Source organism: Gossypium raimondii, chromosome 11 (genome assembly GCF_025698545.1).
Source record: "Gossypium raimondii isolate GPD5lz chromosome 11, ASM2569854v1, whole genome shotgun sequence".
In the NCBI taxonomy this organism is placed as follows: Eukaryota; Viridiplantae; Streptophyta; class Magnoliopsida; order Malvales; family Malvaceae; genus Gossypium; species Gossypium raimondii.
The window spans coordinates 2,445,862-2,468,537 of record NC_068575.1 but is presented as its reverse complement, the minus strand read 5'-3'; the positions used below and the strand labels follow the sequence as shown (position 1 = coordinate 2,468,537).

General features: G+C 33.1%; 2 protein-coding genes and 6 non-coding genes across 9 annotated transcripts; 7 read left to right on the top strand and 1 right to left on the bottom strand.

Moving 5' to 3' along the window:
- Nucleotides 1-6,952: 6,952 nt before the first annotated feature.
- LOC105761585 (eukaryotic translation initiation factor 2 subunit beta) lies at nt 6,953-11,314 on the top strand. Its single transcript, XM_012579442.2, has 10 exons — nt 6,953-7,110; nt 7,263-7,303; nt 7,486-7,594; nt 7,886-7,935; nt 8,026-8,080; nt 8,190-8,281; nt 8,591-8,736; nt 9,052-9,194; nt 9,308-9,393; nt 11,068-11,314. The coding sequence occupies exons 2-10, from the start codon at nt 7,268-7,270 to the stop codon at nt 11,143-11,145; spliced, it is 795 nt and encodes a 264-aa protein (XP_012434896.1). The 5' UTR covers nt 6,953-7,110; nt 7,263-7,267; the 3' UTR covers nt 11,146-11,314.
- Nucleotides 9,526-9,607, top strand: LOC128035165 (small nucleolar RNA SNORD34). Its single transcript, XR_008191566.1, has one exon. It is a non-coding gene; the product is annotated as a small nucleolar RNA SNORD34 (small nucleolar RNA).
- On the top strand, nt 9,740-9,821 carry LOC128035163 (small nucleolar RNA SNORD34). The gene has a single exon (XR_008191564.1). It is a non-coding gene; the product is annotated as a small nucleolar RNA SNORD34 (small nucleolar RNA).
- Nucleotides 9,958-10,039, top strand: LOC128035161 (small nucleolar RNA SNORD34). Its single transcript, XR_008191562.1, has one exon. It is a non-coding gene; the product is annotated as a small nucleolar RNA SNORD34 (small nucleolar RNA).
- LOC128035162 (small nucleolar RNA SNORD34) lies at nt 10,184-10,265 on the top strand. The gene has a single exon (XR_008191563.1). It is a non-coding gene; the product is annotated as a small nucleolar RNA SNORD34 (small nucleolar RNA).
- Nucleotides 10,380-10,462, top strand: LOC128035164 (small nucleolar RNA SNORD34). The gene has a single exon (XR_008191565.1). It is a non-coding gene; the product is annotated as a small nucleolar RNA SNORD34 (small nucleolar RNA).
- Nucleotides 10,567-10,648, top strand: LOC128035160 (small nucleolar RNA SNORD34). The gene has a single exon (XR_008191561.1). It is a non-coding gene; the product is annotated as a small nucleolar RNA SNORD34 (small nucleolar RNA).
- A 1,067-nt stretch (nt 11,315-12,381) lies between the features above and the next one.
- On the bottom strand, nt 12,382-22,616 carry LOC105761587 (condensin-1 complex subunit CAP-D2). 2 transcript variants are annotated; one of them, XM_012579443.2, is made up of 17 exons: nt 22,389-22,616; nt 21,185-21,510; nt 20,774-20,934; nt 19,499-20,681; nt 19,152-19,343; nt 17,955-18,596; nt 17,676-17,852; nt 17,287-17,354; nt 16,976-17,198; nt 16,781-16,880; nt 16,568-16,683; nt 16,434-16,491; nt 15,552-15,703; nt 15,265-15,466; nt 14,309-14,479; nt 14,140-14,234; nt 12,382-12,636 (listed from the first exon to the last, which is right to left on the bottom strand). In XM_012579443.2, exons 1-17 carry the CDS (start codon nt 22,531-22,533, stop codon nt 12,625-12,627), a joined length of 4,023 nt encoding a protein of 1,340 aa, XP_012434897.1. In that variant the 5' UTR covers nt 22,534-22,616; the 3' UTR covers nt 12,382-12,624. The 2 variants fall into 2 exon arrangements, with proteins under 2 accessions (XP_012434897.1, XP_052480515.1); XM_052624555.1 differs by lacking the exon at nt 22,389-22,616 and having other exon boundaries at nt 21,141-21,247.
- Between the last annotated feature and the right edge of the window lie 60 nt (nt 22,617-22,676).

The window sequence follows — 22,676 nt, the reverse complement described above, 5'->3', positions numbered from 1 at the left end:
AAAGGTTTGGGTAGTATGCATCTCCATTTCAAATCTCATTGTAGTATTATTTTATTAAAATATAAAAATAAAAATATATTTACTTTATAAAAGAAAAGTTCTTTTGCTGATTTTTAATTAAATTAGAAATAGATTAATACGTGATATCAATTTAGTCTTCTTTTAATAAAATAAATCCCGTCAAATTAATTATTAAGTGCTTTTTATATATAAAATCATTTTAAGTGTTTATGTAAATGATGTATTAAAAAAAGAAAGATAATGTCAGAATTTGTGAAATTTATTTTTAACCCATTAAATTCAAGTAGTTTATACAATAAGTAACAATGTGCTTATAATATAATATATTTGTTTTAAATATACTTCTCGATATATTTTAGATGGCATTTAACAATTAAGATAATTATTAAATTAACAAAAAAAACTTGATTAACAATACTTTAAGAACTTAAGTAGAAAATTTTAAAATTTAGAAATTATCATAACACTAAAGTTGTATAAGGTATTGAATAATACAACAAGAACGATTCACATCGTGAGTGATGCATGAAACCACTAGATTATTAGTTTGAAAGAATTTGGGATTGAGTTTTGGTGGAGCATAGACTAGAGGTGCTCATGGGCCGGGCCTAGAAAGAAAATTTGGCTCGGGAAAAAATTCATAAGCCCGGGCCCGGCCCGTTTTTAAATAAATACCAAAAAATTATTTTAAAAATTTAAAAAAAGTATTTTAAAAATATTTTAAAATTAAAAAAAATTAAAAAGTATTTTAAAAAAATTTTAAAATTTAAAAAAAGTATTTTAAAAGTATTTTAAAATTAAAAAAAATAAAAAAATAAAAATATTAATTATATTCGGGCCGGGCCCGGGCCAAAAAAGTGATGCCGAGGCCCGGCCCGTTTTTTAATCAGGCCTCGTTTTTTTGCCCAAGCCCATATTTTGGGCCTATATTTTTACCCAAACCCTCCTATATTTCGGGCGGGCCGTCCGGCCGGGCCGGGCCGCTCGGCCCATGAGCACCTCTAGCATAGACTATATGAATGACTAATACCTCCGCTGCCCCCCTTAAACTAGAAAATTGTTATTTAGACATTTTAAATTAATAAAATAAAATTATACTTTGACCTTCCTAAAATTAAAAAAATTGATTTAATCTTTTAAAAATTATAAAGATATAAACTATAAAAAATTAAAATTTCATTCAATTCCCTAAAAAATTGTTCTAGCTTCGCCCTAACTTATGAGGTACTTATAGAAGGAGAGTGACTAACATGGGTCCCAACCATTGAATTCTTTGTTTCATAGGTGTCATATGAGGTGACAGATATCAACTTAGGGTACTGTTAAAGTTGACTTGAAAGGATTAAACGAGCCATTCGTTAAATCAACACATAATGAATTATCAGATGTTGTTAGAAACTATTTCACTTATATATTTTGAGGATTGTGTGCGCTCACTCACTTTGTGTGACTGGATGTTCAAGCAAAGCATATTGCATCTCTAGTGAGGCCATGATGCCCAAAATCCTTGCAGCCTTTGCATGATCTAGCGTGGGGGTCCAAGGTGAGGGTATAACAATAACCCTTTAGACAAAAGGCAAGTTATAAAGTGATTTGGCTTGATCCGGTTGGCTGACAAGGCTTGCTACAGACCTTTGACAAGGTTAGTGGAGGGTTTTCGAAGCTTCATCTTTATTGCCCCAGTTATCTTGCTTTTGTATCGATTGCTTCCAAACAAGTGTTTGCTTATGATTGGAGATTTGTGCTATTTCGTTCTTGTTGCCGTCTTGTTTAGGATGTCGCTTCATTTTCTCGCCCAAATACTTATAAACAAGTCATTTCAAAATCGGTGTTCCGTTGTGTCTCTTTGTTTCCTCGTGTTTTCGTTTCCTTTGTTGCTAATAAATTGCTTATGCTTTCTCTTTGTCTCCTACCCTACTGTTATTTCTTCAAATACGGTTGACAATCCTAGATAATTTCTTGTAAAGGACGTTCTGATGGAGGGTGAAGAGTTATTATGTACCACCACTACAGAGGAAACGACTGTCATGTTATTGTTGCAGTGTCTGAAAGTGTATCATTGTAGATATGTATTCTCAGTTTAGTCGAGGGTCATTAGATGAAGGGTTGTCAGTGTCTGAAATTGTATCATTAGATGAGTCCCTTCGTCGTCGCTATTATCATATAGGGGGTTAAGCCTCTCGCCTTGGTCTTTAGCAGATTCTTCCAATTAGGGACAAGATCTCTCATCTTGGTTTTCATGGGCATAAGAGGGACAAAACATATCACTTTAGCCATTCATCAAGTGGAAAAAACCTCTCACGTTGGCCTTTAGTTGATTCTAACAAGAGGGTGAGACCTATTGCCTTAATCTTTATGGCCGTAAAGGGGACGAGACCTTTCACCTTAGCCATTTCATAGAGGGGGGTGGGACATCTTACCTTGGCATTTAGTTTATTCTTCCAAGGGGAATGAGACCTCTTACCTCGGTCTTTTTTTTCCTCTTCCTGCAAGGTTGATTCTTCTTTATTCTTGCGAGTTGCTTGAGGAAGGATGTCAGTTATTCCTTTGGTGATGCTTGCTCTTTATTGCGAAGAGGTAGAAGGAGACGTCCTTGTTGCTTAAAGATTCTGAATGGGATATCGTTGTTGATGTTGTGGTGCACCTGTTGAGTGACTTGGCTTTTCTGTATCCACCTTCACTAACATTTTCTTTCATCAATTTCCTCTACCGAAGCCTTTATCTTGAGGAGGCAGTGATTGTCCTTCTCCTTGCTTCTGTGAAGTTGAACAATAATTGAAGAATAAAAGAAAAAAAATGGGTTTTAATATGGTATTATAATTGAATAATCTGCTAAGAGAATGGAAATCATATCGATTTGACAAACAATGCTTACTAAAAATAATGATTTGTTTGGTTTTTTAAGGGGTTGCCCAACTTGATATGGGGTTTGATAAGAATAATTTATCATTATTTATTGAAACATTTTTTAACGAAATTGAAATGTCAAATTATTTTATTAAAACTCCATTCCTAAATAATCGATGATTTAATAAACTTAACAAATAAGAGTTTGGATGTGATGGTGAAAATATTAACTCATCTCGACATCCATTGGTGTCGAGGTTCAACCTGAAATTGGTACCCCTAAATCGATCTTGGCTTAACGTTTTATGGGTAGGGGTTTTTGGTAGGACCTCGACAACTATAAACAAAATTTCAATCCTCAAACTCTAAACAAAAACCTTTCAAACCCTAAACATTGAATTTTTTCCTACACTTAATTTCCTTTTAACCTTTTTCTATCCACATTCCTTGTCAGGATAACAATTTTGTCCCAGCTATAACTTCAACTAAAGGAAATTCCAGCTCCTGTAAATTGGATGCTTTTCGTGACCTTGGACTTCCACAATTGTTAAAACATTTGTGGGCTATGAAGAAGTCTTATAAACTAACCATAGCTATGTTTCATTGCAACTCTTAATTTCTATTTAAAGCTATGTTGAGGATGTCTCCATACTTCATTAATGTTGAAACACTAGTGGAAATCCGTTCTTATGAAAAAACCTTTGAACTAATAAAGTAGGATTAGTTGCCTTCGGTTGAAGTTGGTGTTTAATCGGAATCCTTGGCATAAAGCTGGAATGCGGTGGAGAAAAATAATTCAGGTCAAGTGTTTAAGGTTTAAAGTTATGGGTGGTGCTTAAGGTTATCCTTTAAGGTTTAGGGAAACATGTTTTAGGCTTCTTGGTGCTTTGAAAATAGCAGTCGAGTTAAAAAAAATTCACTCGAGGATTTGTGGCTTACTCAACAAATTATCTGAGTATTTAGGATTTAGGGAAATGAGTTAAGCCTTTTAACAACAGGAGTAAAATTTTTGGTGAATTTGTCGAGAGTGGGGATCATCTAAAGCCACCGAATGATGGAATGTTAAATATTATGGAAATAGATCAGGATTTGCCTCTAACGCGGGCAAGATTTTTCATGCTTGCGTTTAATGTGAAAATCAATGTAAGTTACTTGATATGAAGTAAGACAATGTATTACTGATATGGATGATCATTTGATAGCAAATATACTAATTTAAGTGTAACAAAAATGATGTTAGATACTTATATTTATTGTTCGGACCAATTGATGAAAGAGGAAAAATGAACCCAAGATGATTTTGTAAAATGGAAGTGACCACTTTAGTAATAGAATCCAAAATTAACTTGTAATGCTAAAGTGTAAATGAGTGTTCTTCTAGTAAACTTTATGTACATGCTAAGAGAAGAAAAGAGCTATATATCATGCAAAATGGTCCTTATGACTATAAGGATTTACAGAAGTACTTGTGCCCGATTAATAAAATGATCCTTTCAGAGATATGGCCTTCAGGAAAAATATTGGCACTATGGGATGTAAACATTGACCCACTGACACCTTATCAAGAATAGTTGAAAAAGGCTTTAAAGGAAAATCAGTCAGATATACCAGATCTAAAAGAGTGGTCACAAGATTATCCAATGTATTGTAGCCAAGCAACACAAAACACACCAGCCTGGAAAGATGTGCATGAAGATATATCTGACAAACCACCTGATGACTTAGAAGAAAAACTTGAACAGCTGGAATTAAAGTGCTAGAGGGCTACAGAGGAAAAGAAGAGAAAGATAGAAGAATTAAACATTACCTCTGACATCAGCACAGATTATGACACTGATAAAAGGCTTTCTTGTCCTTTTGTGAATTATTATCCTTTACTTTTATTAAAGTTTGTATGAGTCATTGTACTAGGACTTTACTTTTATTAAAGGTTTGTCTGTCTATAATATGCATCCAATGAATTATTAGATTCCTTCTTATCCAGAATTCCTTCTCTATATAAGAAGAAGGAAACTCTCAGATGTAAAATAAGAGAACAATAACAATAAAAAATATTAGAGTGCTTTTGTAAAATCTCTTGCTAAAACTCTTTGTTCTCTTCCTTTTTGATTATGGTATATCGATAAGAGAAAATCTCCCGTGAGTTTAGAAGTATGCTCTATGCTTGCCATAAAATGGATCCTGCGCACCAAAAACTAAGCTTAGACCAAGGGTACTAAACTCAGTTGGGTTTGAGGAAGTAGCCTGAATTAATGGTATTAACAGCTAAAAGGCAGTGCCTGTTTAAGTGGCTAAAAGGAGAAGGCCTTATTTTTGGCATAATATACCTGCTGTTATGATCTGTTAATTCTAGATATCCCGGCCTCAAATCCATCTGTTAAGTTTGGTACTTTTAAAATCTGACATGTGGCAAGAAAAGATAATAATATTTGTGGAGGGAAAAATTGCAACATGAATCCTTTGTCTTTTATATATATATATATATTTTAATGGTGTTCTACAAATTATTTTTTCATATTTTGTCATTCCAACTTGCTTATATTCAATAATGAGAAAATATTTGGTACACTATTAGATGAGTTCCACGAGTAGGATTATGAATTGATAAGTATTTTATGGGGTGTATTAAAATATTTAAAAATATATATTTAAAAGAAAATATATGACAAATTTTTAAGGTCGCTTGTGAAATAAAAAATACACTCTCAAGGTACCAAATATACAATTTAAAAAAATCTTTTAAGTTTATTGTTAATTTTACAAATTAAATACACTATTAAAATAAAAATAAAATAATATTATAATAAATTATTTATAGGTACAATATTTGAATTTAATTAATAATATATTTTCAACAATTAATAATTAAATTCTAAGTTACAAACTATATATAAATAGAATTTCACACCAATCTACTACTATATTATTTAATTTTAAAATGAATTTAAAATATTGTTTATTTAAATTCAATTTAATATCAATTATCATTTAAAAAATTAAATTTATATATTTCAATTTTATAATTATATTATTAACAAAATGTTATTAAATATAAAAAATAAAGAATAATGAAATGCAATTTAATTAATACATACAATCAACTTATGCATCGATTAAAAAAATTATAATTATTATATAATTAACTATTATTATACATATAAATTTTATTATCTGAAATAAACTTTGATATTAATAAAAAGGATAAATCTCAAAATTATACATGAAGTTCGATTTAATATGAAATTTTAATTTGATTCAATCATATATATTCAAATAAATAAATACAAAAATTTACTTTTATATTGTATAAATATAATTAATTATGTATGTAATATATAAATATAAAATGATACTATATTAATAATTGTGTTAATAATGTGTGAAAATTAAATCAAATTAAAATTTCACTTTTAAAATTATTCAAAATTAAAATTTAGATATAAAATTATATCTAAAATTAAATTCATATATAATTTTGAGAATTTTTAATAAAAATTAATATTTTGTCGTACGTTTGATATAGAAATAATCACTTCAAAAACAAATATTAAATACATTTGTTAAGTCTAAGACAAAATGTACAGTAAATTCAAGAAAAGAAGCAACTGCCTCGACATCCTTTCGATTAGAGGTATCTATAATCTGACCTCCCTAATAAAATTTTAGCTCATAACCTAATTTGAAAAATAAATTTAAAATTTTGCTTAAATTGTTGGATAAAATGTTAAAATTTAATTTCGATTCATTTGTATTAAAATTTTTGTATAAAAGAAATTAAAATATAATACATTAAAAATATTTAAAATATTAAAATAGTGGGAAAATAATAACTTTTTATTTTTTTACAAATTCGGGTCAAGCTCAAACTAAAAATCTTACTTGAGGCTTGACTCGTTTTTTTATCTAAGTCTATTTTTTGAACCTATAATTTTAGCTAAACTCTCTCACTTTTCAAATGGGTCTTCGAGGTGGACTAGTGACAGACCCATCTACATGTCTACTTTGGATACATTAAAAAAATACTTATTTTTGGTAAAAAATAATTTTTAAAAAATAATTTAATTAAAAAATGCCCCTTATGGCTAACCCTAATTTTTATTTTAGCCAAAGCATTTTTTTATTAGAATCCAAGCACACATATTGTTATCTTCCAAACGCCAGCCGACTCTTTACCCTTCATTCCACATTTCTTCCACAAATCAACCGTTTCTTCTCAAATCTAAGGCAAAGCAAAGCACGCAGGTTAGTGTTTTCTTTGTTGCATTTACCATTTCCGTTCCCTACGCAAGGTTGCGAGCAGTTTCCATGCTTTATAGATTCTAGGGTTTCTTTTTTTATTTATTTAATAGAGAATCTCTTTTGTCCATTCCTTTGAATTTTCCTTTGCTTTGCAGCAATCATGGCAGATGATGAAGTGAAGGATGAGGTGCCGGAAGTAAGTCTTATTTTTATCTCTTTTTTTTTTGTAATTAATTTATGAAAGAAGATTGCAGTGGTTCGTATTTTATGCTTTCTTCGCATAAATGATTGACCTATTTTACTCGATTCGATTTTAGATATTTTCACATGATCTGTTTTATTTTATTTTATTTGTTTGATGAATGCCTTTTGCTTCAGATTACATCATTTGATCCTACTAAAAAGAAGAAGAAGAAGAAGGTTGTGATTCAAGACCCTGCAGATGAATCTGTTGACAAGTTGGCAGAGAAAACCGAGGCATTATCAGGTACTTTTTGCTAATTATTCATACAAACAAAGATCTATTGTTGATTGAGAAATCGAAAATTCATGTAAAGTTACAATCCTCATGTTGCTTTTTGACTGGAAGATCGAGAGCTAACTATAGAGACTAGCTGGTTCTGAGAAAATGAGTAAAAATATTAAAGTAAGAATAAAATAAAATTAAAACAGAAGAAAAAGGGTAAAAAGCAAATTGTAAAAACATCAACAGATTAGAGTCCTAGAAAATGTGCCATGTTTTGGTAGGAGACTTATTTATCCCTTTTTTTACTTACAGTTTCTGAAGGGCTTGACTTTAGCAATCTGAAAAAGAAGAAGAAGAAACCAGTAAGTCATAGCTTTAAATTAATATATATACATGTTAGTATGTTCTCTATTAATTAAACCATTTTGATTATACTTTCTGTGATATTGTAGGTGGAGGGCAATACATTCACTGACGAAAGTGGGGATGCAGGAGATGATTTTGATGGTTAGATTTTCCTTCATCAAACGACTGATTGGTGATATTGTGAAATGGACACTGGTGTTGTGTGAAATTTGTTACTAATATTTCTTATGTCTTTTTACCCTTTATCTAGGTCATATTGATGGGGATGAAGAAGGCGAAGGCATTGTCTTGCAACAACGATACCCTTGGGATGGAACTGACCGTGATTATATATATGATGAGGTATAGTGTGTACCTTGGTGCGTTGTTGATATTTCATACATTGTTTTCTTTGGATATTAATGTTAATACACCTATGAACTGTACTTGTTGAAATCTTAAATTTCAAATAAGTTTTAAGAATTTCACCTTCCACAACAACCCATTTTGGAGGATTTATTATATGTTTCTCTATGGCTATTGACTGATTGAATGGCTTTGTGCTTCTTCTTGATCTTATTTGGTAACAGCATACTTGAAAATTATTGAGTTTATATGCTATTTCATCTGTTGTACTGTCTATTTAACCTTCACTTGATGGGATGAATGCAGCTTCTTGGTCGGGTGTTCAACATTCTCCGGGAGAACAACCCTGAGCTTGCTGGAGACAGACGTAGAACTGTTATGAGGCCTCCACAAGTTCTTCGTGAGGGCACCAAGAAAACTGTTTTTGTAAATTTCATGGATCTATGCAAGACGTACGTTACTGTCCTTTTTTCTTTATTGTGTACTCTTATTAATTTATACATGCGTGCGCGCGCACACACACATGTAAGTATTTTTGCCTTTCAATCGGTATAAAAATATATTGCTTGAATGTTAGTCATGTTGCACAGTCATGGACCTAGCATGTTACTTCCTGATGTTGTCGTGACAACAGTCTTTCACTTAGGAGTTAATCAGATTTGGGGTTTTTAGTTAAATTTACCATCTAATGATGTTCTATTTGCAAATGAATTCCTCACAAACACCACACCCTTTCTAACAACTTCTTGGCTGAGAAAATCGTTTAGAATGCATCGACAACCGGACCATGTCATGGCCTTCTTGCTTGCTGAGCTGGGGACAAGTGGCTCACTTGATGGGCAGCAAAGGTTGGTTGTGAAGGGCAGGTTTGCACCAAAAAATTTTGAAGGGATCCTAAGGCGTTACATCAGTAAGTGCCTTTTTTCTGTCATTATCACTTATATTGAGATGATAAGGAATGTCACTTGAAGCTCGGAATATTTTGATGGACTGACTTTGGGATTTTTGGTTTCCTCTTCACAGATGAGTATGTCATTTGCCTTGGATGCAAAAGTCCAGATACAATTCTTTCAAAGGAGAACCGTCTTTTCTTTCTCAGATGTGAGAAGGTAACAAAAACAATTTTCAAATTCTCCTCCAACCCTTTCATCTTTCTCAGATAAGCCTGCTGTTAATTACCTTGGGTGCTTATATATATCATTGTTTTGAGTGATGTAATTTGTAAAGAATCTATGCTTTTTAGAGGCTTATGATGATTAAGAATTGCCTACATTGTCAGACCTTCAGTCTGATGACAACAAAAACTACAAATCTGAGGCCCAAGTCAATGGTCGTAACTTAAAAACTTATTTTTTGCTGGTGGACCAACCAATTTCATTTTCTCCTTATATCATGCTTGTACTCTGTGTATTGCTTTGTTTTGAGTGATGTAATTAGTGAAGAGCCTATGCTTTTAGAGGCTTATGATGATTAAGAATTGCCTACATTGTCGGACCTTTAGTCTGATGAAAATAGAAATTGCAAATCTGAGGCCTAAAGCTGCCGGTCATAACATAAAACTTATTTGTGATGGTGAACGAACCAATTTCATTTTCTCCCTACATTAAAGCATGCATGTAGTCTGTATATAGCTTTGTTTTGAGTGATGTAATTATTAATTAATCTACGCTTTTAGAGGCTTATGATGATTAAGAATTGCCTACATTGTCAGACCTTCAGTCTGATGAGATTAAAACTTACAAATCTGAGGCCTAAAGTTTTTGGTCAAGTTATTTGTGATGGTGGTGGTCATGCTTGTTGGGCATGGACCATCCGTTTTCTCCCTATGTTAAAACATGCGTGTAGTCTGTATTTGGCTTTGTTTTGAGTGATGTAACTATTAATGAATCTACAGATTTAAGAGGCTCATGATGATTAAGAATTGCCTACATTGTCAGACCTTCAGTCTGATGAAATTAAAAGTTACAAATCTGAGGCCTAAAGTTGCTGGTTGTAACTTAAAACTCGGACCAGCCAATTTCATTTTCTCCTAATGGTAAAACATGCTGTATATAGCTTTGTTTCCAGTGATAATTCTTAATGAATCTACTCTTTTAGAGGCTTATGATGATTAAGAATTGCCTACATTGTCAGATCTGTGCTCTGATGACAATAAAAGAAACAAAATCTGAGGCCTAAAGTTGCTGGTCATAACTTAAAAACTTATTTGCAACGGACATGCATGTAGTCTGTATATAGCTTTGGTTTTGAGTGATGTAATTATTAATGAATCTATGCTTTTACGAGGCTTATGATGATTAAGAATTGCCGACATTGTCTGATCTTTACTTTGATGACAATAAAAGTAACAAATCTGAGGCCTTAAGTTGCTGGTCATATAGAGTGTGATTATGCTCTGAGAACTGTCTGCATTGTTTTTCATGTGAGAGAGAAATGACATTGTTAATATCTGTGTGTTGGTTGGAGTAAAGTTTTTGGGTGTACTTTTTTGTTTGGTTTTGTTTTGTAAGAAGTTTTATATTAGGTTTTAAAATAGTACTTATATTACGTCTTCTCTTTAAAGGGGGCTTATGATGTTTGACAACTGCCTACATTGCCATATTGTTTTGTGAATGAGAAAAACGATAGATAGTTCTGAAGCTCCATTTAAAGACTTTCAAATGTTTATTTATTTTGGAGTTGTTTAGGAATGAGAATAAAGTTGATTTTACCTGTTCTTTTTTCTTCCTCACTTCCTACTATTGTCTAAAAAGTTCTGATCTCGATCTTTTTTGGTTTTGTAGTGTGGGTCTGGCAGATCAGTTGCTCCGATTAAAGCTGGTTTCGTTGCTCGTGTTGGCCGCAGAAATGCTGGTACTTAGGGTTTTGATTCCATCCAAAATGATATTCCAGAGGTCAAAAATTTAGGAACACCTGTTGTTAGTATCTACAAGTAAAACGTTGATGAGATTTTTTTTTTCTTTTATTGATAATAATGCTGATGAGATTTTGAATGGTACTAAAGATTAAGGAATGTGTGTGTTTGAGACATGTTATTTTTCCCCATGCGATCAACGTTTGCTTCTCTCTAAATCAAAAGCATATAGTTGTGTTGGTTGTTGGCCCGGTTCTCTGATTTCGAATCGTAGCGTTCCGTTTGGTTTTATTAAATTCGGTTCGATTATTACCTAACTTATTTGGTTTGGTTTTTTGGTTTACAATATAAGAAGCCACTTTTATCCGAACCTAAATCGATTATTTTCACAAGTTTTATCATGATATGTATTTAAAGAGAAATACATGCTCTTGTCCAATATAATTTCTTATTTTTATAAGTTAAAATATAAAATAATAAAAGGCCAATGATGTTAAAATATAATAATATTGTCGAATCCAGAAAATGTGATTAAAAAGGTTAAAAACATTAGGGGACGATGACAATAAGCAGTTGAATAAGGCTATAAGCCGTTGCTACAGAAGGCAAAGACTAATGGTATGTGTTTTTATTTTGGATCATGTTCTATGCATTTTAATTGCTCACAATGTCTATATATAAATTTATTATCAAATAAAATTAATGTTTTGTAGTTAAAAAGATTATTATATCAAACAAATAATCGAGTATTTTTAATTTATTTGAATGAGAAAATATAATAATTTATTGCAAAAAATTATATTTACAATCAATATATGTATAAAATTATAATCAAAATCATTAATCATGCACAATCAAGATGAAACTTAAATTAGAATAAAATTTAAAATAAATCATTTATATTTTTAAACCAAAGCGATAGTTGAACCTATTAAAGTTACTATTTCTCAATCCAATCAATGATCGATGACCAAATTAATTAGGCCATTAGTTTTCAAGTGGTTCAAGTCTAATAAATTATTAAAATCATAAAATATAATAAAATATAAAACTTATGCATTATTTCATACCGAAATACCTATCGATTTCTAATTCAATCGTTCAATTCTAAAACATAATATGACTTGGTACATAAAATTTCCACTTTAGCATTGTTTATTAAACCAAGATGTTATTAATTAGTTTTACACCTAAAATTTTATATTGAATATTTAACAAATCATTTCTGTTTACCAACCAAACATGGTCCTAAACAAATCCAATTTTCTCTTCATATATTCCACCAAAATGAAAATCATAGTACGGATTCTTTTTCCAACTAACAAAGAGAAGTCACATACGATAAGAAATATTATACAAATGACAGTCGTTACTTTTGGAGTATTGTTAGATGTTACAAACACCAGTAGCATTTAAAAAAAAATAAAAGCCTACTGAAATGACTCCTGCCTTTTTCACCCATTCAATAATTGACTCAAATATGTTGTCATTCTTCTACCTGCACATTGTTGAATGTTTCCTTAAAAAAATTTATGCAGTTTAGACACTAAAGCTACTATAAGAAACGCACACACACAAAGAAGCTGAGGACACTGCTAGCAGCCCCTAGCTCAAAAGTGAAACAATAGAGAAAAGCTTGTTCAGATGCCTACTTGATTTGGGATTTAAATGCAGATTTAAGGTTTGATATAGGACAACTCAAGTGACTAAGTGTTTGCAATGCTGTTTAAACTGAACTAGACTAGTCAGTTGGACTAGGAACCAACCGAGGTATTGGTTTGGAGATAAATGTTAGATCGATTATATATTTTTTTCCCTTTTTTTTCTTAATTATTTAATAATTTAATTAATTAAATAAAATAAATCTATTAGACTAATCGAATCGAGAACTGACAATCCAACCGATTTGACCACTGATCTAAATCTAAAAACCTAGGTTTTCTGAAGCAATGCAATATTTTGAGTTTTATTATCTTATTTGGTTACTACGATATCATTGTAATCTTCTACGTTTCTACGAATCTTATTTATTCATAAGATTGATCTAAACCAATTTTGGATCTCTACATGTGGCCTATTGGAATTTTTGGTGGCAGTTTTGTGGTTTCAGCCCTATCACTTATATTACTAGGATTCGAGTGTCAGATATAAGTATATATCTAAGAAGTATGGTTAGATTTTTTTTTAAGTTTCTTCATGTAATTTAGATGGTCCTTAAAAGTCATATTTCCATATGGGTATTTCAATAAAAATAAAGTCAGAGTAACATAATCTTTTACCATATATTTCTTATTTCAAGAAAGGCTTGATGAATCCATCCGAGGATGAATGTGTTAGTTGCTATATATGATTTCCCAGGAACCCTTAGGTGAGAAATAGCCTAAGGTTGAAAATCCTTAGACAATCCAATCAACCATCATCTTTGAATCCCTATTTCCCCTTAAACTCGTGTCTAGCATTTTATTACCTTTATTTTTTAGAACCATAGAGCCTCCAAATAACTCTATTTATAAGGTGAGCTAGAGTTAGATGCGAGAATATACATACATATGTATGCATGTATGTACTGTAAAAGTACCATAAAGGCTCCTATACTAGTTAATTTGCATTTTGCCCCCTTTATTCAAAGAATGAGCAAATTAGTCCCTGTACATTAAATCAAAGAGTAAACTAATCCTTTCAATTAAAATTTTCATCAATTTTTACTATTAAAAACTGGCATAGCTGACAGAATAACCAAACAGTTACACTTAGCGCGCCATATGTTACTCATGTCAACGTATAGGGACCAATTTTTAATGGTGGAAAATGGATAAAAGTTTTAACAGAATGACCAATTTGCTCATTGATCTAATACAAGAACTAATTTACTCATCTTTTGAGTAGAGGGGATAAAATGCAATCCAACTCCTAATATAAGGACCTCCATAGTAATTTTACCATGTATGTAAAGGAAATGAAAGTAAATTATGCCTAGCAAACACAAAACAAGTGAAACTACCTTTTTCCTTAATCTTGTAACTCTCTGGGTGGTTGCAGACAAGGTCACCTTCACATCTTTCATATTGCTTTTTTTCACTCGGGATCGGGACGCCCCTATAACGGTGCCATAGTATTTGTTACTACACATTCATAAACTTAAAAGAACAGAGTTATGAAGCTAAAATTACCTTTCTTATTAACTCTTTGTGATTGAATTTCAGTCTCCTCTTCCTGTTCAGTCACTTCACTGCAAGCTCCAGAAGATTCCTCTGGCTCTACAAGTTTTGACGTCGATTCATCATTTGAAGATTCGGTTTGCCCTTCCACTGGCGTATCGATAACCTCACTATCGCTAACACCTAAAAGATACAAACTTCACTACTTAAAACTTTTATTTTAAGAAAGCTGGAATGAATATTTGAAACTATTTTCTCCAAATGGAAGCAGCTAAGAATCTAGAAATATTGCATCAATACATGTGCTTGAAGACGCACTGGATAAGATATTAACTTAAAGTTGAAAAATGATGTTATTATCCAACATATTGACATACTTGTTTATGTTCATGATGTATAATGTGGTATTGTGAAATATTGCTAAAAGTACCATGGAAGTCCCTTTATTAGGAGTCATATTGCATTTTTCTCCTTTTACTAAAAATATGAGCAAATTAGCCTCTATAACATTAGATCAAAGAGCAAACTAGTCTTTTCTACTAAAAATTTCATCCATTTCTACGGGTAAAAATTGGATGATGTACAGGGACCAACTTTTAACAGTAAATGATTGAAATTTTTATCAGAATGATCAATTTGTTATTTGATCTAATGTATAGCGGCTAATTTGCCCGTTTTTGAGTAGAGGGGTAAAATGCAATCCGACTCCTAATAAAAAGGCTTCCATGATATTTTACCGTGAAATGTTCCAATATAATGCTACTATGTACATAAATAAAGTCAGACCAGTCAAAACCCTCTCTCCTCAAACATCAGATAAATTGTACAATTAAGGCATGTCTGGAAATTTTGCAACTCAAAATATTGGAAGCTTGTAGATTAGAGATACAAGAAAAAATAATAAAATAGTGGAAGTAGATAGAATTAAGATAAAGTCACAGGAACATGGTTAAAATTCATGAACCAACCTTCAGCAATGTCAGATTCTGCACTTTCTTCTCCATTATTTCCAGCCATAACAAAACCTTCCATATTGCCAACCCTCTGTCGATGTATTTCTGCATTTCTTGCAGTAACCTCTTGCTCCTTCTTTTCCATGTGGAACTTATTAAGTTTCTCCTCGAACTCCTCAATGCATACTTTCAGTTCTGGTTTAGCAAATTTCTTGCCCTGTTTGCAACCAATGTGAAGAGAAAATGGATAATCTGATCTGAGTTGAAAATAAAGGCCCGAAACTCAAAAAACAAAAGGGTACCTTGTTAATGATGTTTCTAAAATGATCCATCACGGAATCCTCAGAGAGGGCATGTTCGTAAGTCTTGAATGACTCTATTAGCTTTTTCACTCCCTTTTCAGTGAATGATAACTGAGAAAGGCAGTAAGAAATATTCTCCCATTGCAAAACATCTGCAGCAACGATAAACTACTTTATAAGCAAAATCTAAGTTCTACCTTCATAATATAAATGCATCTATAGTTAAAAGTAGTAACAAAGAGAAGAGAAACAGAGAACCATGGAAGCTGCAGCTGTTTGGAATTCTATATACTATATCTAAAGATAGTTTTTTATTTGCTTCCGAGATCCTGCACATCCTACTAAAGGCAGCAAAATGTGAAAGAAACCTGCAGCTCTTAAATAATCTGCCATTTCAACTAACAGACAACCTAATCTATGATTATGCAATTGTTTGCAACCAAAGAAAAAAAGGAAAAGCATTTTAAAAATCAATATAAATGATCTCAAGAAATAACATTCATATGTCACGGTGCTAGAACATTCACGGCCCGTGACGCATACATGTTGAAGCTTAAAACATAGTAAGATGATGCGATACATGAATGGCCAATTCTATATAAACATAAGGAAGAAGGGACAAAATTACTATTTTATTTAGGGTGATGGATCAAATTTATTTTCCATCTTTGCAAGTGTGCAAGTTGTGCTTCTAATTTTATTGAAAATGTCAAATTTAGAATTGGGGTATTCTACAGAATTTTTCTTGCCATTATCATTAACCTTTTTTAACCAAATTCAGGAACTTGGGAACAATAATATTCAAAAGAGGACACGATAAGAAGGATATCATCTTAGATGAATAAATGCAAAATGAAGTTAATGAAATCAAAGATAGCATGCCTGTAACTCCACTAAATCTATTGCAAAGCTTTTCAACAAGTGATTCCATTTGTTTGTCCTGCAAAATATGGTAGATATCATGTTAACGAGATTATAAAGAACAGTAGTTTCAGTTTTATCTCAACAATGTACACCTTCTTGATGGAACCAATTAAGAACTGCATGATGTTGCAGAAAGACTCTTTCTGCAGATCTTGGGTGGATAATTTGCCAAGGATATCTGGAAGTAAATTATATATTGGATTGCTTCCTGCCAAAAAAAAAGTTCAAAATATAATTGTCAGATACTTACTTGAGTCGAGGAAATGTATGTTAGTCATTTCTACAGTTGGAATATCACAATTCACCTTTCTTTGACAACTCATGAAAAAAGAGTTTAGCCAAATTAGAGATCCTCTCATCATTGTCTTCTACTCGTACAGCCATCTCGTTTATGTAACCTTTTACCTGATCCAAACATGTCAAGAATCAGAACCCTTAAGCTTTATATTATATCTAAAAGAAAAAGAAAGAGTATGCAGCCAATAGTCAGCCTGTCAGACCTTCATCATGTCATTTAGTATGAGATGTGAAAGAACCAGAACAGCATTCTTTCTAACTGTAACTGAAGGATCCTTTAACCGAGCATACATGTTCTCTGTCCATGGCTCTAACAGATTAGGAAAGCGAACCGCCAAATCTCCAAGAGCAATAGTGCAGTTGGAACGAACAATTTCTGATGGTGCATTCTCCACAACAGTGAAGAGAAGCTGGAGATTTTCATCACTGGAAATCCATTCAATAAAAAGTTCAGGCATAAAGCCTCCTTTGGACTCAAAATAGCAAATAACAATCTATAGGTTGAGAGAGTTACCAAAATTTGGCATCTATAATCATGAATCGACATAAGGCAAGCATTGCAGAGGCCTGTAGTATTGGATACTGAGACAAAAAAGTCAAGTCAATTTATTGAACAAGATTTGTAACTCTGAGAAAATATCAAGCATATATGCAATCTAGTACAAATTAGTCGCTTCATTTTGTTTCCATTTATATTTGATATATATAAATGAGATAATTCTCAAGAACATTGCAAATGTCCAGATGAGAGATGATTTCAGTCGTGAATTCCAATGGTATAGACAATAGTCATAAATCATAACGTTGTGCACGGTGCTCTTTATTGAGAAAGTACATAATGGAACCCAAAGGAACTTAGAAAATGAAAGAAATGAAATAGAGAAGGAGAACTACAGCATGCACCTTCTGCATCAAAACAAAATTTCGGCACAGTTTACTAAGGAAAGGTGCACATTCTCCAATCAAATTCTTTTCACTGTAACTACCACAAACAATTTCTTTCTCAGCTCTCTCAGCAAGTGTGTCTAGCACTGCATCCTCAGAAGCAGCAAGACCCAGTTCAGCATTGATACCATTATCCTGTAAGACATCATCAGATATATTAATTCATAAGAGGTGTCTTAAATCAGATTATAAAGTTCATAGTTAAGAAATAAATAACAGGTTAAACTGTGTTCTTACCTTTTGTGTTTCTGCATTTTCTGTACCTTCAGAATCCCCTTTTCCTTTATTGCCTTTCTGTTTCTGGATCTTCCGAACACAAGATTCAATGTACGCCAGTTGGTTCATGGCAACATGACTTGCGACAAATAAATATCGGCTAAGCTTTACTACTTGAATAGTGGAAAGCACAATGGAGTTACTACTGGCAATGTCGTTTTGTAATGCATCTCCGCTGGTACCATCAAAAACCGAACTAAGAGATTTCTTAACAAGATCAGCAGCTAAGGTTTCTGGTGTAGGATGAAGTATGTATACAGCATCTATTGCTTTATCAGCAGCAGCATACCATATGTTATCCGGAAGCCCAAACCCTGTGATCAAGCTTTCCAGAATACCAAATATTCGGCTCCCATTACTAAGCACCAACTTTTTCTTGTCCTCATTAGACAATCTCTGGATAGCAATGCATGCTGTCCTAGCTAATAAAGGTTCTACTTTGGCCCAACGTCCAAACCCAATATCAATAATGTCTTGTAAATGGGAGCCAAGAATTGCACTGGATGATTTCGCTGCCATGCAGATGATAGCTAAAGCTCCACGACATTGCTCAGCAGTTGTTCCATTAACATTAAAGCAAAAGAAATCCCATAGTGCTGATATCTGTAAGAAAATTGGACAATGAAGAAAAAAAAAAACCATTCATTTTATTAAAGCAGACTTTTTTTAACTGTTACATAATTGCAGATAAAACTCTCAAAAGGGAGGACAGACCAAAGTTAATCAACAATACGATTCAGACTCTATTGTGCTAAATAGTCTTTGGTAGAACTTAAACTCCTCCTTAATCTCAAAGATTTCAATCCCTTCCTCTATGGGTAACCACAAGGAAACTTAAGCGTAAATAATCATGATAAAGCATTTTGCGCAATCCAATTTCATTTGTGGATCTATAGAATACGAAAATGCCTTAAAAATCCATTACAAAATTATTCCAACAAACAAGGATTCATTCATTACAACCAACGAACATTTTCTTATTTGTCATCATGTTTTAGCGACTATAATTGTGCATCTATTTTATTAATGCCACTAGCAACAAAAAAAGGCAATTCCAAGGGAAGAAGGCTTTTCCCTTCGAGGTTTCCATTGGTAACCGAGGAATGATTTTAATGCAAATTCAACACAGATATTCCGAAGACATGAAAGTGAACTTACCGCTATACTGGAAATATCACCTTTAGACACCAAGGCACCAACAATGAACTCAAGGGCTGCTTGATCCCCAACATTTGAATCAATGGCTAGATTCAAAAGATTTTTAGCAGTCTCTACTGGGCTTTTCCTAATATATATTGTTACAAAAGCATTCTCCACAGCTTCATATATGGATTTGTCTTGAGAAAATACCTGAAAAATCCGGTAACAGATACTACTCATGTCAAATGTTAAATAAAAACAAACACATTCACAGGATACCAACCTCCAAAGCACAAAAAGATGAGAAAGAAGGCGAATTAGAAGGAAACATAAACATGAAGGCATGACAAGAAATGATAGCCTACCAGTGGCAACATCTTGCGTAGACAGGCTTCTGCACCATCAATTTGGAATTGTCTACATCTCATCAGCAAGAGAATAGTGTTCTCAACATCTGTGGCAGAAGACGAAGCCATCAATTGAAGGAGTGTTGGCATTGTCGCAGCTATGCACTCAGAAAATTTCAAACCAGCCTCAAGGGAGGCAACCAAGGCCCTAGTCTGCTCCACGTTCCCAACATCTGGCACGGAACTATCTTTACTAGCAATCTCTTGTTCCGTATGTAAACTATCAGTTAAACTCTCAGGTTGGTAGTTCGTGATCTCTTCAGCATTTCCATTATCAACGTCACCTTCGCCATTAATTGAATCATTATCAGAGGGTACTCCATCCGTCATGCCATCAGTCAATTTAACTGGTTCAAGCTCATTTAGCTTCTTCTTGTATTGCTCCAGAGTTGCTTGAAATGAAGCTATTCGAAGTTGTGGACCAAAAGGATTATGCTGCAACATCATAATTAGTAAATTTAATGCAGATTTTCTAACAATGGCACTCTTATCTTCCAATCTCCCAGCGGCAACAGCTGCAACCTCATTCCATAAACCAATTGAAACAGAATGCTCCTCACATAGGTCAGCCCAAACTTGAAGAACTCGACTCCTCGTATAAGCTGAAACATCTCTACACCGCTCGAGCAAAATTTCCAACATGGCTTGCTTGGTCTGAAGACGAATGGATTTAGCACTGACTTCACCTTCAACATCCTTAAATGCTTTTGCGACTAATTTACCCAAAACACCTATAAGGGCATTCCTTATCTTATAAGATTCTCCCCCAAAGTGCGGAATCAAAAGTCCAATGTTAGTCGAAACTAATTTTGGTAGTCGATCAGCAAGCTCCACCAGGAAGCGCCCAATATTTTCAGCCCCTGTTGTATCCTTCACATAGGATTTGGGGTTAGTCCTCCCTATCTCTCTGATAAGAGAACAAGCAAGTGTTCCATCAGCGTACTTCTTCTCAGCAAAAGCAACGGCATCAGCCATGTGGGTAACGACAAAGTCATATTTGTGAAGAAGATGCATAATCGAAGCAGATGATTGCTCTGTGTAGTGATACTTTGTAGCGCAAGCTCCAATGATATGACATAGAGCATCTTTTGTTTCTGAGTCCTTTAGAAGTGTGACCTTTTCAAACATAGAAAACGTATTTCTACAAGACCAGAATCAGAAGTAAATTTAACTTCAACAGAAAAGACAGAGTTCATTATAGCTTGTAGGATTATTTAGACAAAAGTCACTTACTTTACAATAAAAGATAGATAATTTTCGTCTGGGTCAGCAGATCCAAAGAGCAACGAGAGGTTGATCTCGAGTGAATTCGCAATCAGGTTAAGCATCCGGCCCCTCTGTGACTCCCAATTCCATGAGTTTACTGGCTGCTTCTTACGACTACTTGCTATCACCTGACAAATGACCAACCAAAAGCAATCAATCATAACACCAACATGTAGCAAGGGTCTATGTTGATCCTACTGTTCATTTTTCCTTAAGTACCTAAATCCAAAACCTGACATATTTAGACATGGTGTAGGGATCTGACCCTCCAAAAACCAACCAAATAAATGGAATTCTTTTTAAAGTTTTGAGCACACACGTGTCAAACACATACCATGTGCAACACTCGCGCCCAAGTCCATGTAAAACGGGCTATACCTTTGCATTGTTGCTGGAACCAGTGTTAGACTCCTCGGTCAAAATAATGTGGAGAAGAAAGAATGAGTAAATTTTAAAAGCGTTTCTATATGAAGTGACACGATCAAGCGTTGTGGTTTCATCATCATCCTGAACTTGGGAAACACGCACGAGCGAATCCACATTTGGGAGCAGAACACTGAGATTGGACCGAAGACTTTCTGCAAGAATAAACTTGCACGATGGGGCGAGACTCGAAAAACCTCGGACCAAGGAGTACACACGATCAAACACATCTTGCTCTTCGATACAGTAGAGCTCTTTATCAGACAGATCAAAGGATACCCCTGTATTGAAAGAAGAAACAAAATTTAGTTAAATTACTATGAAATCATGTATAACTAATCAAACTTGAAAAATGCTAAAAACATTGACATAGAAATTCTACTAGTACATGCTAAGGAAAACGAGAAACTCAAATCAGTTTCGTTTTCCCAAATAATTTATCGAAACCAAAACAACTTATTTTAAAAAGAATTTTAAAACGAGAAACTCAAATAGTTTCGTTTCCTCGAATGCGGGAGAAAAAGAATTTTAAAAAGCAAAACAAATAAGTTAAAGCAGAATTTAAACAAATCCATCACTATTTTCCATAATTTCCTTTAAGCTAAAGCAATTTATGCAAGGAAAATGAGAAACTTAAATAATTTTTTTCCAAATAAATTATCGAAACCAAATCAGCTTATTTCTATTGACTTATTTTCTCAACCGCGGGAAGAAAGAATTTATAGACGAAGAAACCAAATAAAAAGGTTAGGGATTTTATGAGGAAAAACTAAAAATATATATGTTATTTAAACAGAAATGAGTTCGAAAGTATCAGAAGAAGCACAAATTCCATCTCCATTTTCCAGAACTTCCTTTAAGCTGTTAAAATTAAAAAAAAAAAAACTGAATCTATACAAATTTTAAAAGGAAAAATATCATAATATATAACCAAATCTGATTATTTCGCTGACTCATTTTCTCAACTTCGAGGAACTGAGAATTTAAAGAAAAAGAAATCAAACAAATATATATACAATGCAAACAATCATCTCCATTTTCCAAAATTCCCTTTACGCTGTTAAAATTAATCCATTTCAGCATAAAAGAAACCGGAATTTACACAAATTTTAACAGAAAAACAACAAAAATCATAAAAAATAGAGTTAGAAATTTGAACCTTTGACAAATTCTTCGAGTTCCGAAGGACGAAACCTAGCGATATCGATAGCGTTTTGAACAAAGAGACGATTCTCTTGGTACTCTTCTTCGTCGTCCTTCTCTAAGGCTTGTAGATTTTGAGGGAAAACAAAGAGAGGAGCCATTTGTTTTTAGCAGATCTTCAATTGGAGAGCGGAAAAACACAGAGAGAGAGAGAGAAAGAGAGCTTCTCTGCTTCGTCTTTTTTTTTTTTCAATCTTCCCTCAAATAATTCAAATACGTGAGAGCGGGAACTTTTTGGGGGGTA

Bases quoted from the DNA above. Each gene is read 5' to 3' on its own strand.
- LOC105761585 (XM_012579442.2), top strand. From the start codon at position 7,268: ATGGCAGATGATGAAGTGAAGGATGAGGTGCCGGAA. The intron at 8,081-8,189 runs GTTAGATTTTCC...CCCTTTATCTAG, and splicing joins TGCAGGAGATGATTTTGATG to GTCATATTGATGGGGATGAA. The intron at 9,394-11,067 runs GTAACAAAAACA...TTGGTTTTGTAG, and splicing joins TCTTTCTCAGATGTGAGAAG to TGTGGGTCTGGCAGATCAGT.
- LOC105761587 (XM_012579443.2), bottom strand. From the start codon at position 22,533: ATGGCTCCTCTCTTTGTTTTCCCTCAAAATCTACAAGCCTTAGAGAAG. The intron at 20,682-20,773 runs GTAAGTGACTTT...CTGGTCTTGTAG, and splicing joins TATCTATCTTTTATTGTAAA to AAATACGTTTTCTATGTTTG. The intron at 15,467-15,551 runs GTACCCTTTTGT...GGTTGCAAACAG, and splicing joins TTAGAAACATCATTAACAAG to GGCAAGAAATTTGCTAAACC.